The 16,272-nt window shown below is 39.1% G+C and overlaps 2 protein-coding genes across 5 annotated transcripts; one reads left to right on the top strand and one right to left on the bottom strand.

The window, feature by feature from the left end:
• Positions 1 to 79: 79 nt before the first annotated feature.
• Positions 80 to 3,662, top strand: LOC104912000 (cilia- and flagella-associated protein 43-like). Its single transcript, XM_010714676.3, has 4 exons — positions 80 to 609; positions 1,096 to 1,176; positions 2,690 to 2,843; positions 3,479 to 3,662. The coding sequence occupies exons 1-4, from the start codon at positions 472 to 474 to the stop codon at positions 3,634 to 3,636; spliced, it is 531 nt and encodes a 176-aa protein (XP_010712978.1). The 5' UTR covers positions 80 to 471; the 3' UTR covers positions 3,637 to 3,662.
• Positions 2,930 to 8,401, bottom strand: SFR1 (SWI5 dependent homologous recombination repair protein 1). Of its 4 annotated transcripts, none has more exons than XM_003208140.4 (4): positions 8,137 to 8,401; positions 7,114 to 7,214; positions 5,945 to 6,325; positions 2,930 to 5,732 (listed from the first exon to the last, which is right to left on the bottom strand). In XM_003208140.4, the coding sequence occupies exons 1-4, from the start codon at positions 8,309 to 8,311 to the stop codon at positions 5,541 to 5,543; spliced, it is 849 nt and encodes a 282-aa protein (XP_003208188.3). In that variant the 5' UTR covers positions 8,312 to 8,401; the 3' UTR covers positions 2,930 to 5,540. The 4 variants fall into 4 exon arrangements, with proteins under 4 accessions (XP_003208188.3, XP_010712979.1, XP_019473354.1 ...); XM_010714677.3 differs by lacking the exon at positions 8,137 to 8,401 and adding an exon at positions 7,861 to 8,130; XM_019617809.2 differs by lacking the exon at positions 8,137 to 8,401 and adding an exon at positions 7,762 to 7,783.
• Positions 8,402 to 16,272: the final 7,871 nt, after the last annotated feature.

Below are 16,272 nucleotides of genomic sequence, written 5' to 3'. Positions count from 1 at the left end.
AAAAAAAAAAACCAACTTTAAATATAAGGTTTCAAGTGTAAGTATCACTTTCACAGTTTTTCATACTCACTAATTTTTTTATTAGGCATTCTACTGTAAGTTTTTTTACTGCTCCTGCACAAATAATTCAGTAATAACTACAGAATACCTTAAGTGTATATTTTGCAGAGGTGAAATTCCTTAATGTTCTTGTAAAATATAAGAAGATGGAGTGTGATGTTACTTGTAATTTTTGTTGTTTCTTTCTGTGATCCAAGGCTGTGATGTGGGACACAAAAGGGAATAAAATTCTACAAAAGATAGCCATCTAGAGCATCTGGAATTAGTGTATTCTATGGCGTATTTTCCTTACTTAATCTAGTAACTTTGGAACCTTGCCCTTGTTGCAAATAATTATTTCATAACCTATGAAATGTGTTAACAAAGAATAATCTCTATTTTCAGGATCAAGTAGAAAAAAAAATTGCTAGCATGGTGGAATGCAAAGAATTCTCTAAGGGGATATTTCAGCTGGAATGGGAGCATAAGAAAATGAGAATGCAAATAGAAGATTTGAATCAGAAGGCTCAGGATATTGCAACTTTACCTATTACGAAAGATCGCCAGCTAGTGAGTAATTTTCTCTAAGTTACATTTTGACCACAGTGACTTCTGTTGCACAAAGCTTTTATCTATTAATTTGTGGGTTGGTACTCTAAGAGGATGAATGTTGTATCTACAGAAACCTGTCTACTGCCTATTTTTGGCTGCCCTCTGTGCTTAGACTACCTTATAAATAAAAGTATAGCTTGGTATTTTGCTGTTGTTTAAAAAACAAAAACAAAAAAAAAAAAACAAAAAAACACAAAAATTTGTTCAGTCTTTGTTTGCATTACATCATACTAGCTTTTAACAGCTGTATGGTATAGTATTCCTGCAGCATCAAAGGCTATCTTTAAAATGTCTAGTAACTGTAACTTAAAATGTCTAGTAATCTTTAAAATGACTAGTAAGGTTTTTTACTGTAGAAAAGTACATTGAGGGTTTTTGTTTTTTTCAATTTCACAATTTAACAATCAGGCTTGACAACCTGGTTTATTTGTTTTTAATTCTCAGTTCCTAACCATGCTGGACTATGATAGCCACATTGCCCACCGCATCGCAGTGATGGAGCAGACTCTTGGTGTCATGGATAAGGTAAATCCCTGAAGTGAACCACCTCCTCTCAGAGACATATCCTAACTGTTCTGCTTTAGGAAAAGTGTTTTTAAGGAATGGTGGTAACTGATGTAGCCATACTAAACTCTTCAGCTAGCTCAAGGACTCTTGAAGCATAGCCACAATAGTACACACAGATAAATATATGAGGGCTGATGAATACATGAAAACAGTGCTTCCTATTTTATTACGTTGGTTCATGATGTCAGAGGTGGATGTTGGTGGAATGGCTGTAGAGGCTGAACCTTCCTACTAATATTCTGCTATGTATTGTTGCCTTGTGACAGATGGCAGCAGAGGGGCAGTCTGACAGATTGGCATCTGACAGGGAAGTGTGTATAAAGCAAAGGTGTGCTGTTGAATTCTTTCATGTGGGGAAAAATGGCACCCACTGACATTCATTGATGCTTGCTGAATGCTGATGGAGTCCAAATAGTGGATGTGAGCACAGTGAGGTGGTGAGTGGTGTGTTTCAGTGGTGGCAGCAGCAACAGTGGGTCTTCTCATACGAGCATGGCATGCAGGCTCTTGTTCATCACTGGTGAAAACGCACAGCTAATGGAGGTGAATTTGTTGAAGTGTGTTTGGTAGCTGAGAATTTGCTCTATCGAAGTGTTGTTATGCTCTCTGCATCTGCTGAATTTCCATTGCTTTTGGAGCAACCAGTGTGCTATGGCTATGTGTTTATTTATCTGTCTTTCAATAGTTTCAACTTGCCCTGAGCCATCTTAGCAGCACTGTAGCCAGCTAGAAAACTCTGAAGTCTTTGGAAGTGGTTAGACATCAATCTACTTTGTTCCTAGAATTAAATGCCTTCCTTCCTGAAAATCTGAATGTAGACCTTCTTATCACTTCTTACAGATCACTGTCTAAAGAAGTCAGTATTCTATTTCTAATGAAGTCTTGTTTCAAATATTCACTGCTTAATGTTTCTCTCTAGCAGCAAGTCTGTTCATAGTATCACTGCCTACCTATATTCAAAATAACAGACATAATAACCTGATTTGCTTACTTCCTTACCTATTTTAACATTTAAATTATGGTTATCCTTGTTTTTAAGAGATTCTACTGGATTTTCTGCAGCTTACTGTAAATGACATCAGCTGCCATTTTCTCTAAGTTCCTCTTCAATCTTCAGTATTGACTTGATCCCTTTGCAGCCCTTCAGACAGCTTCTGCACAGCAGCCCTACCTTCCAGCATCTGGCAGCCAAAGAGAACTTTCAATGCACTGGTTTCATTGACTTCCTTTTCCTGCTTTGCCTGTTCTGTATTTAATCTTTCTCTTTGACCCATGCATTTTTCTTCCTTGTCTGCTACCTCTATTTGAACACCATAAAGCATACTGAAATACAGTGTGTGAAAATAAAGCTAGAATGTGCTGCTGGTCAGATCCAAATACATAAAAATAAATTGAGCTAATATGCAGTGTTGAAGACTATAGGCTTTCATATAATCTCATGTATTTGTTTTATTCATTTGGAAATGCACAGCTGCACAAAAAGAATATGAAGAAACATCAGAAGAGAATTAAAGAGTTGGAGAAGTGCATCAGTTTAAAAGAGCAAGCGAACTATGAGCTGAGCCTCGAGCTGAAGGAAATGCTTGTGTCTGTTTCAGAAAGGAGGCACATCTATCAGGCAGCTGGTGAGTTACAGAAATGCACTTTAAGTCACAAACAGAACACTCAAAGTATCTCCAACATTAAACAGTCCTGTTCTCCATTAGCATCGTAAAGGACAAGAAATGTTTATTTACTATTTCACATGCATAATTAGCAGTACCTTTTCTACCATGACAATTTTAACATTGTTTACATAAGAACACTTCTACAGACTGGTACTCTTGTAACCAAAGTTGATTTAATTACTGAAAGTCAAAATATTACAGCCATTAATATCTTCATTATACAACAGACCTTTATTTGTAAGACTGTTCAACACACTTCTTTTCACATACTCAAAGGAACAGAGGAACAAGAAACTAAGAAGGATATCCCTTATTAGGAAAGCTATGTAGTTCTTTCAAATGTCAAATGGTTAGTTTCACAGCATTGGGTATTTGTTAAAAAAAAATAAAGGAAGTGCATCCAGTGCCTTTTAAACTTTTTCTTTTTTGCTTTATTCACTACTACAAAGACTCTTAAATCCCACTGTGAGCCTTTTTGAAAAGTGTGTGCTTATTTTATACAGAAATTGGAATGAACCTGGAGCAAGTCCAATATACTTGTAGACTGTGCATCCACTTCATGCATAAGCTGACTCATATATTGTTTTATGCAGACATGCGGCATATTTCTGAAAGGAATGCAAAGCGGCGTTACCAGGAGATTTTGAAGCAGAAACATCTACGAGGTCTCATAGAGGAACAGGAAAAACACCTTGGAATTCTTCAAGCAGAAGCTGAAAGATTAAGATCAAAAACATTCCCTATTCTTTAAAAATCCCGATCCTGACAGATGTACAAGAATACGAGTTTGGAAATCTACCTTTTCTCTCTGAAGTTGTCTTTCAGCAAATATTTTCTTCTGCTAATATCTTCTGTTCTGTTTCTTCTGAAATAACATCACTTTGAAAGATACATGTTTGTTTCATACATTTTGTACCTCATCTTACCTATGTTGTTTTTTCTTTTGTGATGCATTTCTGCTCTTTTGATTATATAAACCACATAGCTTATTACAGAAAATAAATGAAAGATTAACTTGTAGAAATGATAGGAATACACCTGTTCTATTTCCTTAGTATGCAGTTGTAGGATTTATGAAGTACTGCAAGAAAGCAGTAAATCTGCATCTGCCAATTATCTCCCTTTTCCATGCTTCATGTCAGTTTTTCTCTACCTTTCATAAATTCTTATAAAATCTAAAATTATTCCTCTGTGAGAATATTAATAGCTTTGATATCTTGATTCAGCAAAATCCTATACCTGTAATGAAATGTACTTCTGTTGTGACTGCATTACAAACACTTTTGCTTAATTACCTCAGAGGTTTTTAAAGGACTCTAATTACATCTCCATTCTTCCTGCAAACTTTTTTACTTCTTGCTGAAACTTCCTTAGAAGTAACAGAATTCCAAACTTGCTAAAGGTCTTAGGAAAAAGAACTGCCCCCAAAAGGAAGTCCCATCATCTTGTTTCAGAAAGTTAGAGGCAGAAGAAATAATTCATTAATACCTAAAATGTGATCAGTAATAAATGTTGTTCTTCATTAATTCCCAATGGGAAATGCCACTCAGTGTTCCTGAAAGTAAACTGTGGCTACAAACTTCAATTTAATGAGCCCTAACAACGTTAAAATAGACTATTTCATCTGTGTTTTTCTTTCCACTTCCCTTGGGATATAGACAAAATTACTTATTAATGAGTAATTGCCACATATAAAGAAAACAGTTAAACTACAGCAAATAAGGAACATGGTTGTAGTTAAAAATACAGCAGGAAGCATGGTAGATCAAAGTACAGATTATACACTGTTGCAGTGGATAAAAAAAGGAAACAAAAGCAGCCAAGTCACCACAATACATACATAGAAGAGAGAAAATAAGCAATTTCAAGTTGAAATAATGAGTAAAACATTTTGAAAAGACAGTGTTTATTGGAGAAGGAATGAAATGCTGAAGTTTTTTTTAGTGTTATTGCAGAGGTAAATGATGCTGTAATTGAAGAACCTTGGTGACAGAATGCCTCAGCTCTTAAATGAGCCAGTACAGTAGACAGATGGCAGCTACATTTTTTTTTTCTATTACCAGAAGCTGTCAGAGTTCCTCTAAAAACAACTGTCTGGACAAGGATCAGTGCCGTTGAGATATTTCCCTTAGATGTTCTTAATAGCTTTAATTATTGTTAATTGCAGTTCCAGAATAGTAACATGAAAACTAAGTTATCTTTACCTGACTTGCAAAATGCTGTCATTAACTGGCAGCAGGAACAAATTTGGAAGATGAGGATGTATCTATGAACAAAGAACTGAACCCTTCTCCCCATCTAAACATCAACAGAAATGACAATTGATTTGAACTTGTGTTCTGTCTTAAAACCATGAAGACTAACAGGTACAAGGCAGACAGTTGTTTGATTCAAGTATTACTTGATTTCATTTTATTTTAAATAATTCACTGACCCAACTCTTTTGGAAAACTGGCTAAACAGTCCCCATAAGTTCAGTTTTTACTATAAAGTAATGGTTTTTACAGCCTACCATATTTAAGTATGCAGTTTCACAAGCTCTCATGAGAAACTCTTACCAAAACAAAATCCATTGTCTGATCAACACTTCTTAGTTTATCAGTTCATTCAGTCTTTTTTGCTTATGCATGTAATTGAAAGCTTTGCACCAGTAGGTTATGCATCCACGAAATCTTCTTCTGTTCTGCTGTAGTGCAGTAAGTGGTCTTCCAATCCAAAAGTATCTATCAGCTGACTGAGACTCACTTTCTTGCCATCTGCAGAAAAGGCAGACTGCAGCTCATACAGCATCAGCTGGGTACTGCTTCTCCATTTCACTATCAAAGCCTGCAGTTCAGACAAGTTGTTCTGGAATTGGGATTAAGAAAAAAAATGGCAACATTTCTGCAAATGAAAAATGATTTTAGTACCCCGCAGATCTATTTTTATTAAATGCCTTAAACTGAGCTAATATACAAACACTACACAATTAAATGTGGCTTAAAACAGTAAGTGACAACACCACTCAATTTCACTTCACTGTGAGTGACTTAAAAGGGCTTTATAGAGATCATCCTTACCTTAGATCGGTACATCTTGACCAGTTTGAGCCTTCGAAGTAGCTCTTCCTTATCTTTCACTTGTTTCATCAGCCTTACTTTTTCTTCTAGGGACTGCTGCTGACTAAGATCAACCCTTACCACATTCTCTGCTGATTCACAGAGATTGTTTTCCTGTAACGGACTTCTGAAATAAGTATTTACAGTGCAGTTTCTTTCCAGGCATTCAGAACCATCTTGTAATGTGGAACAATCCATGCCTATCTTTGGCAGACACCCACTGTCAACATCTGCACAGTCTTTTTCTTCAGTATCTACCTTGAGCCGCTTTGCCACTGTAAAATTAGCATTAAATGAGCGTCTTGTTTTCCTTAATCGTTCCCTTAGAGTTGCACTCATTGGCTAAAGAAAATGAAGAACAAGAAAAAAAACATTTATCTTTGATCAAATTTCAAAGAACTTTTTTATCCATGCAGAACATATCATTAGTAAAGACAACTGTAAGACACACTTCTGAATTGTCACTGTCTTTTGCAAACTTAAAAGTTAACTTCTTCCTTTCAGGTGTGTTTGCACACAGCAAGAATTTACTAAAAATATGTATTTGTAGTGCCTTGTTTATTTATATACGTGTGTGTGTGTGTAATCCTTAAAGTAAACCTTTATTAATGCACTTAGTCTTTGTGTAAAGACACGTGGCATATTTCAATTTGGCTATTTCCAGCTAGTTCCACTTCTCCTCTTGTTTAATGGAAATAAGGATTTTATTTTTTCTTAACATTGCATCCTACCACACATACTTCCTTTATTAGCACTAGTATAAAACATCTATATACTACTTAAGAGTAATTATGTATATAATTTTGACTTGTTCATGCCTTTAAGTCCTTCAAAAACAAACACTTAAAAACAAGTTAACAAATGTATTTATGATTTCTAACATTTCTATCCATAGAAAAATCCTAAAGCACAGGAGAGGATTAGTTAAGGGACATTTGCAATCTAGCCTTATCCAGCATAGCTCCAGTTTATAGTGACATGCACTTTGGCAAGTCTGAGTGCATCACTGAAGTGTGTGGGAAGAGAAACACCAAACCAGGGAGTACTATTTTCAAATGCAAGTAGGAGTCACAGGAGGTCACTTTACATATAGGGGAACCAAGAAAACTAGTACTTGTAAGTTTTTATACCTGTTTTCCTGAACTAGTCCTCTGTGGAGCTGCTGTCCCAGAATCCTTTGGTGTATGGCACAAAGATGTCAATTCCTCCATCTCAAGGCAGATAGCAGTTCCTGTTGAAAAACAACAAATTGGGTGCTGCTGTTCTCACCTGATTATAGCGAGCCACGTGGCTGCAGAAATGAGTAAAAGCTCGAGTAAGAAATACTAGGGTTTATTTTCTAATGGTTACAAACTGTCACAGGAGAGTAAGAGAACTTATGAACCACTTGGACTTAGTATGCCTGTAAATCAAAGGTCAGATCCTACCACATCAAACTCATCAAAAACCCTTTCTCCAAAGAAACTGTATTTTCTTAACCTCTGCGATCCCTGCTGCGTGTCTGACTCGAAGGTACAACCTTTACAAAGCCAGGTTGTTAAGGACCAGTCCATTCATTGAAGGGCACCCCGAGCAGTGATAAAGGATTGCTGGGAGCCACAAGATTGTTGTTGTCCATCTGTATGATCAACCTTTTCCATTAAAAATAGTAACAGCGTACTCAGATGCATGAAATAACCCACTGCCTCGTTTGATCCTTCTGGGGATGCTGCCACGCAGCTGGAAATTTAGATTAAAAGCCCACATTCCCCGTATGCTCCTGAATGAAAACGGCACACCTCTCAGCACGAGCCAACCGTCCGTTTGGCAGCGTGACTTCGCACAGCGCTCATGAGCCACCTGCTAATGACCGAGCTGCAGATGCAGCCTCAGCTTACCTAAAAACTGTAACTAGGAACCTCAAAACGGAATCCCCTTTAAAATCCTACAAGCAATCGCGCTCCTCAGAACTGCGCTTAGCACGCCGGGCCGGCTGCCTGCCCTCCCGCTTACACGGCGGAACCGCGCTCGGCAGCTTCCCCCCGAGAGGCCTTCCACCCTCTAGAGAAGCAGGAGGAAGGCCGGGGCTCAGCAGCCCGAAGAGAAGAGCAACCCGCAGGAACCACCCATCGCTGCGCCCCGCGCCAAGCAAAACAATGCACGCAACCCCTCACCCGCCCGAGCAATCCACCGCCTGCGCTTCAATTTCCCGCTTCCGGCCAGTGGGCGGAGCGCGAGGGTTGTGCGCCTGCGAGCGGGGAAAGGCGGAGTGAGACTGCATGTGTGTGTGGTGTGGGAGGGCGCGTTAAGGCTGCGTTTGTGATCGGGCAGGCGGATGCAGGCCCACATCCGTCGTGAAGGTGCTAGGTGGGGCCGGGCTTGTGGAGTACTCAGTGCAGGATATCTACATAGGTCCTATACTTGCTTACTGCTGCAGCTGGACTGTGTTTGCTAGGCCAGCACTGACATGCTGCCTTCTGGCTGAGGCTTTGCTCGAGGCTGGCCGCCATCTTGCTGCACGTACTCCTGCCTCAGGGAGAGGAATCTCAACATGGTGCACTCCACACCACAGTGGTAGGCTGAGGTCAGCTGGATTTCAGCACTGCCAAGGGAGTCACAATTCTGCCTCCAGCAAAGCACCTTCTACATCAGATGCTGTCTCCTCATGGAAGGGGAAAAGCTGCATGTTTTCCCACAGACTTTCATATTTCACAATACTGATCTATATAAGATTTACTTATGTATTTAGCGTAGCTGTGCTAGGGCTGAGAAAATGATCAAAAATGGACATAGTGGTGATTGCTCCCACCTGTTGTATCAGTCCTTCCTGCTGCATTGGCCACAGCTGAGCACATGGAGCAGGCACACCTGCACAGAGCTTGTAGGTGCTCTTAATTTCTGTAGCAGAACGACGGGAACTTGTTGCCTGATTGCTCCATGCAGCTATAGAGGAGAATGCTGGACTTCCAGCTATGTGGAGACAAGATTGCACTGAGGTGAGTAAGCTTAGTATAGGAAACATTAGTAGTTTGATCCTAGGTATGCTTACTTACTTTAAATAGAATTTCATAGTGACAGTAGAGCCTTTTTCTCTCAGAACATCGACAGTAAAGGTGTCAAAGCATTCATAACCCTTTTGTGAGTTGGTCTGGGAGATCGGAATACCATTAGATTACTTGACTGTCTGTGTGTGAAACAAATGTTTAGCCATGTGAAATATGAGCAAATATGTATTTACCAAATGTTTGAAGTTAGGTTATGTGATTAAACCATATGATCAGTTGTAACTGTACAGCTGAAATACAATGTAATATCTCCCCTGTTGCTTGAGGCAGTTGTGAGGCATTTTTAAACCCTGGTGTGACCTGGTGCTTTTGACAGCTAAATTCATGTCGTATATTTTAAAGTATAATACCAAAAAAAAAAAAAAAGTGGACTTTTCAAGTGAAGCAGTGAAATTGCTCATGGAACTTCTGCAAATGGATCAGTTGAATTTCAAATGCACTGGAGCTTTGAGACAACATGTCTCCAACTTCACAACATGTTTCCTTCTGTCTCAGGGATGGTCCCGTTTTTAAATTACTCATGCTCTGTTGTACAGACACGCTAGCAATTGAGTTGCACAAGAACAACAGAAAGCTTAAGATTTTAGATCATTTGCCAGCTGAGATTCCAGTAAGATTTTACAAGAACATAACGCATGAAAAAGTCATCCTGTATATTATCATTGCTGCCTTATTAGAGCAACGCCCATGTGCCCCACCCCAGGTAAGGATTCCAGTGAGCTTGAGACTGTGGATATAGAAGGATGGCTCCACATGTAAGGTTCATGTGTTTAACTTAATGCACAGAGGATAGAAAAGGAAATTTTATTATTAGTGTTCGCTGATGGGTAATCGCTCTAGGAGGAGGTTCTGCTTTAGGTTAGTGTTAAGTGTTCAGCTGTGTGTACCTAGTTTTTATAGGGATTTACTTTGTGCTTACATGTGTGAGCAGTCCTGCAAAAGCACGTGACTGGTTGAGGATTGGGCAGGAGGCCTGGAGCTGTGCTGAGAGCTGGAGTCATCTCAGTCACTGTCCAGAACTTTTATTGCAAAAATGCAGTAGTTTTTGATATCATGTTATCACATCTTAACAGTGGCAAACAGAAGTCAGACCAACATCTTCCTCTCAAAAACTGCCTGTCTGCTTCCCTCAAGGAAAAAGAGATTGTGTATGTGTTACCATACCAGCACGTCTATGGCATTCTGTAGAGCATTTTGCAACAGTTCAGTTAAGCTCACCAATATGTGCTTACAGTTAAGCATTATAATAGCTGTTGATTGATTGCTTTTTATTCGTTTTTGTGGTCAAAATAGTTTGAGTTATGCAAAATTAAAGGAAAAAATTATAGGAAATTGAGCACTGGGTAATACTGTTAGCGAGATGTGTTTGCTGAGCATACTGCTTCCCTTCAGAGAAACTTGTTTCCATGAAAGACATCCCTGAAAGCTTACTACTTTAGTTTTATTTGGTTTTCCAGTGATGAGGCTTTATTGATTGGATTTTTTCAGTTTACACCAGTTGAATGGCAGACAACTCACCTATACAAGTGTTCTCTTTTTAAGGTCTCTTTCATTAACCTTACATTTCTAGAGGAGCAGTAGGGCTTAAACATCAGTGCTGACATGACAAGAACATGTTATGGGCCTCTGTGGCATTATCTATTGCAGCACATCCAAAGGGGAGAGAAAGGATACTGACTCTGGTGTTGAACTTTACAGATTCTTCTCTTCCAGAGCACCAGAAATGTTTTCGGAGTGCCAGAACTTCCATTGAACAGCTTGTTGGGCACAACAGTTGTGCCTTTTCTCTCTAAGCGTTGCCCATGAGTAATTGAGATGTTAGCCAACATGCTGAGTCTTGAGGCACTTGTGCATTGTCCCCTTTCCTTATTTTTTGAAATCTATTGATCTTGCTTAAAGCCAAATGATGTATCCTGACGCATGAAGTATTGTGCACTGTCTACATGTTTTCTCTTGCCTGAGGCAGCAGGGTGGAGTGTTCTTGAGCATCCAACCACTAACTGCTGCAGAATTTTTTCAGTTCCTACCCACTTCTGCATAGGCCTTGGGGCTGTGTTTTTACTGGCTGCAATTCACTCCTCAAAAATGTTCTGACTTGTTTATAGCTGTTTAAGTATTTTAAAGGAATGGCTGCATAGATTCCCACAGTAAAACCAGTTTAGACTACAACAGAATTTGACCTTGAGATATAGATTCTGCACTTGTAATGGTGCAAATGTCCAGTAGTTACACTGAAGTCACTAGAATGTCATCAGCATAAAGCTAAAGCAAGAGTAGAATTGTGCTGCCTTTTCTGCTGTGCAACTTGGGGCTTGCTTGGACAACCCCTTATTTTTTCCTTCAATTTTCAAGGTACCTGTCTTGAAAGGAAAAACTGAATTAATTTATTGTAGCTGAGAGGTACTGCAATTTGCCAGAACAAATGATAACAATGTAAGAGCCAACTGAGTTGGTCTTCCTAGTTCTTGCTGCTGCATGCAAGAATAACCAAGTGGGTGAGGCACAGAGCTAATAAAAGGGAACAACATAAGAATGTCTTTTATTTTCATTTCGCATGTGGGATTTTCTCTGACATAGTCTTGCCAAAAATTACAGTGTTTGAAGTCTTTGTGAGACTAGCAGGCAGTGAAAGGAAACAATAAACAGACCTTCAGTCTTCTTGTCTTTGGTGGAGAACTGAATGATCATTATTTTAAGAAAATATAAGCCTTTTAAATCTAAACCCATGCCCAGACTAGTACCTGGTACAGCTTTTTGTCATGTGTGATGCTCTAATCATATTTTTGTGTTAAAGGTATTGTTGTTTTTCTTAAGGAACATGCATCTCTCTGCCCTGTAATGCTCACTCAAGGTAGTTGTTAAATTGGGCTTTGTAAAAAGTCTGTTTTAACTTTTAGAATGAGATTGGAAGGAAGATGTTCTTGGAGAAATTGTGGGTGAAATCTGGCTTGGTCTTGGTGTCTTAATGTTCCATGTCTTCAAGTAACAGAGGTTCTTGCAATTTCCTCAGCTGTTACTGGGGAAAAGTAGACTCCTTGGTATTTGACAGAACAGAGTCTTCTCTGAGAATGACAGACATTGCTCAGTTGAGTAGAGTCATTGGGGGTGTATTTGCATGATATGAGTGAAACTAAAAGCTCGGACGTGGCTTGATTGCAAGTGCAGATGGAGATAATTTGAGGTCTGTTACCGATGGACTGCAGGACTGCAGGTAACACGCACTACCCACTGGGTGCCATGCTGGGATGCCAATCAAATGCTGCAGCAAGCAGATAAGCACAGGTGGAGATGCACACCCTACATTCCTCCTGAACTCCTGGGGTCTCACTGTGGCTCTGAAGGTAGACAACAGTGATTCTTGTCTGTTATCACTTCATCAACATCCCTCATTATGGTTTGTTTTAGAAAAATATCCATAATACTGAGCCACACCTCCTTCCCTCCCAGACTGCTGTGTCAGCATGCAGGATTTGAAAATACACTTCCTCCATGTTACTAAGAAACAAAATAACTCATTTACCCGAGGCTACAGAAACTCTTATGAAGTAAAAACTTAGAGGTGTTTTCCTAAGGATGAAATACGGATGAAGTGTACAGAGAATTTTGCATCTTTGGATACTGGTGACAGTAAAGTGCCATTTAATTAGCTGAGGTATCAGAGGGGCAATGCTGTCAAATACATAACTTATACTGCAGACAGGCTGAAAATCCAAAATACTTGTGGCAGAGCTGGTTGAAAGGTTTTTTTGTTTTGTTTTCCTGTTCATACAGTTAATAACTTACTTGATAATTGAAGTGTTATTATTGTTGTAATTGATGGGGTATGGCTGTTTATTATTTGTGCAAACAAAATCCCTTCTGAGTACAGCTAAATTAGAAAGAAAAAAAAACTGTCAGCAATTGTGAAAAGGTAGGAAACATGCTTTTTAATATAAAGATTGAAGCAAATTCTTTAAAGTCAAAAGATTTAAGATACTTACAGACAGTGAGAACTAAATAAATACTTGTTTGTCAGTCATCCTTTCAAAATGCTCAGCTGTGAGGAAGCAATAAGAATGCTTCTGTCCCATTCCGTTCAACGTGAAATACATGTGCTGAGACTTTTTGGCTGCTCTAAGTTTCTTGAGTAGAACACATCATCTGTGTCAGCTATTGGTTCATCTCAAACTGTTTATATCAGTGTTTGTGAGCTAACTGTAATGTTTTGTTCTGGTTATTTACAAAGTAATTTCAGTGCAAATTTCCTTTTTGTGTTTATGTCTGAAATAACTGTATGTTGAACTCCTTTCTCCATGTAGGCGTATAGAAGGAGCTTTACTAGAGAGTTATAGAAATTGTACTGATTTCATACTACGTGAATGGGTTGGATTTAGTCCTTGTGACATTTGAGGCCATGGTGAAACCTCCTACCGACTTGAAATGTAGCTGTAGGTGTCCCTGTTCACTGCAGGGGAGTTGGGCTGGCTGACCTTTAAAGATCCCATCCGACCCATGATTCTGTGATTCTGTGAAGTGGAGCAGAACTGGCCTCATGTTGAATGTCTGCAGAAGTGGGTTTTTGCAAGGCTGTTTGTTGTCCTGAGTTAGCAGAAGTGTGACAGGTGGGGTCAGCTAACAGCACTGCTTCATGTGGTGTTGAGATACTTCAACTGCTGCTGATTTTATCAGCGTGATGTGAGGGAGTGCAACCAGTCCCCTCAGCATGCTTGGGTGGTGAACATTTGTTCAGGAGTGCTGAAATGATAGTAAGAATAGAAAGAAAATTCTTTGGTGAACCAGATTAGAAATGGCTATTCGCACTTTATCTGGGAGTGTTTTCCTATCGGTGGACCACACAGCTTTGAAGTCCTGGCATCAGTAACGTTTGTCACATGTGTCAGTAGTCATGGAAGCAGCTCTCTTTGTCAGCCTCTTTGATGGCAGTCGTGCCACTCCTGCAACTGGAAATCTCCATTTACAGCTGAAAGAAGAGTTACTTCGGTTTTAATGTTTTCAAGCTTAGTGCATTTTTTCATTGAGTTAATGACAAATATTGTATTGGAAAACACATGCCTGAATATGGTATTTCATCATTGTTAAATACTCGGTGGTAACTCAGCACATGGGTATGCATTGACAGGTTTTCTCTTGAAAGACTCTGCGGCTGTGAGATCAACAGATAGATCACAGATCATCCTGGAGCATTACCTAACGTGTACCCTGCCTTTGGAGCATGTGAAACTGGGCATGACTAACCTTCAACTGTCCCCACTGATGTCTGGGTAGAAGAGTCCTCTGTGGGATCCTTCATTTTTTCGAAGATCAACAATGCGTGTATAGGTGCATCCACTTAGTGGTGTGTGAAACATGGGTATGAAGTGTAATCAAGAGTATTGTCATCTGCCCCGTGTAGTTTGTTTTGTTTCATGACAGTGTTTTTCTTTTCCATTTCAGCAAGAAACTTTATTTCAGGTTGTTTTGTTTTGTTTTGTTTTTTGTTTTTTTTTCCTTAAAGCAGGAATCTCCCTTTCTAAAATGGAGTGTAAAAGCTGTTGAAGTAGCTCTAGTCCAGCACTTCTCTGTGTTAAGCTTTTCTGTAAAAACTGGAAGGAGTTTTCACTTTTTCACTTTGCATTACCAGCTTGTGTGCCTGGCTCTAACTGTTGGTCTTCTGTATCTTACAGAGGAATATTTAGGTTTACTTAGAAAGGTAAAAGTATGTGCAGAAACTGTACTCCCAGCTACGATGCTGAGCGTCGTACACACCCTGTGAAGCAGCTCTTTTGCTGCTCTTACTGCTGCATTTCTTTTTGAAACACCAAAAGCACGTGAACCCATTTCATCTTTTGTATTGCTGATTTCACTGAAATTGATTAAATATTTATTGTTTTTTTTTCCACTGCAGTTTTAAAACTACAGGTCCTGGGTAAAACATTAAACAGTGCATTCAAGGGACACTCTTAGGGTATTATTTCTAATTCTTTAAAGTACTCTTTATTGTCCTGTAAGTTCCTTCAATGCTTGATACAGAAATATTCCGGGATTAATTCACATACAAACAAATACACAACAAACAGTTTCTTGTATTTGATCATCTGCTCATTTATTAATAAGCTGTTTATAAGTTGGGAACTGTACATCCTTATATTACCCTGTACACTTCTTTGCTCCTAGGTGCCTGTCTTTTTTCACTAGTTTGTTCAGCTGTCTGGGCACAATGCATTTGTTTTAGGAACAGCAGAGGGATTCCACTGGTGCAGAAAATAGGTACTGTAAACTAAAGAATAGAAGTAGGAGCGTGTCATTCTGATAGTCCCTATAAACTCCAGTCCCATCTGTAGTTCACTAACCTCCCCATGTGAGCTGACTACTCTTGACTCTGGCACTTGCTCAATCTGTTTCCATTGCATTTATTCTCTTGATCTCTGTTTTTCTATGGCTTCATTTTAATATTTTATGTGCATGTTTTGGCTTGTTGATTTCTTTGTTTTGTTTGATTGCATACTTCTGGCATGCATTGGCTGTTACAGATGTTCTTCTCTCTCCCACATTTTTTGTTCTGAGATTGAGGGGTATCAAAACCTATACACAAGTCTGGGGATATACATATATATCAGTAAGCATTAGGTATTGGATACAACTGTTGGTTGACAAAATTATTTGCTTCTGGAAATATTAAGAAAATCAGTTTCCAGTGCACAATTTTCATGCCTGCATTGCTTAAGTAAATACCTAATGAAACTAAAAGTTAATCATTGCCTGTTGGTCAGGTATATGAGCTTCACCAGTTTGGCACTGGTAGTCGTTTACCAGCAAAATGTGGTAGTTTTTACCTGCAGTTGCAAGTTTAAAGACATCTGCAAAACTGCCAGATTGTTATTGTCTAAACAGCAATTAACTGAAGCGTCGTGCAATTAAACTAGACCAGCATGTGTTAAACAGCCTTGGGCAGTGCTGGGAATGAAGTCCCCAGTTCAGCGAGATATTTAAATATGCATTTTACTTTAAGCATATGGGTAGTCCCCGTGAAGGCTAATGATTAGTTCGCAGTGATCTGGGGAAAGCTGCTGGGGCAGGAAAAGTATAGCCTGCTGTTCAGACCCCTACTGGCGTCTATGACCGTGTTATTCAAGCACATAAAAGCTGGATGAACAAAAAAAAAAGTTACTAAGTTACACTATGAATGGAAGAGGGAAAGTGATCGTCAGCTGAAGCAAGAGATACTTGGTTTGAAACTCCCCAGTTATTTTGTATCAGTCACCATAG

The sequence above is a fragment of the Meleagris gallopavo genome, chromosome 8 (genome assembly GCF_000146605.3).
Source record: "Meleagris gallopavo isolate NT-WF06-2002-E0010 breed Aviagen turkey brand Nicholas breeding stock chromosome 8, Turkey_5.1, whole genome shotgun sequence".
Taxonomy (NCBI): domain Eukaryota; kingdom Metazoa; phylum Chordata; class Aves; order Galliformes; family Phasianidae; genus Meleagris; species Meleagris gallopavo.
The sequence above is the reverse complement of the archived record's forward strand: the minus strand, read 5'-3'. Positions and strand labels throughout refer to the sequence as shown.

Excerpts from the sequence above, each read along its gene's own strand:
- SFR1 (XM_003208140.4), bottom strand. The coding sequence starts at position 8,311 with ATGTGGGCCTGCATCCGCCTGCCCGATCACAAACGCAGCCTTAACGCG. Across the intron at positions 6,326-7,113 it reads GGACTAGTTCAGGAAAACAG|CCAATGAGTGCAACTCTAAG; the intron begins GTATAAAAACTT and ends CATTTTCTTTAG. Across the intron at positions 5,733-5,944 it reads TCAAGATGTACCGATCTAAG|AACAACTTGTCTGAACTGCA; the intron begins GTAAGGATGATC and ends TCCCAATTCCAG.
- LOC104912000 (XM_010714676.3), top strand. The coding sequence starts at position 472 with ATGGTGGAATGCAAAGAATTCTCTAAGGGGATATTTCAGCTGGAATGG. Across the intron at positions 610-1,095 it reads TTACGAAAGATCGCCAGCTA|TTCCTAACCATGCTGGACTA; the intron begins GTGAGTAATTTT and ends TTTAATTCTCAG. Across the intron at positions 2,844-3,478 it reads GCACATCTATCAGGCAGCTG|ACATGCGGCATATTTCTGAA; the intron begins GTGAGTTACAGA and ends TGTTTTATGCAG.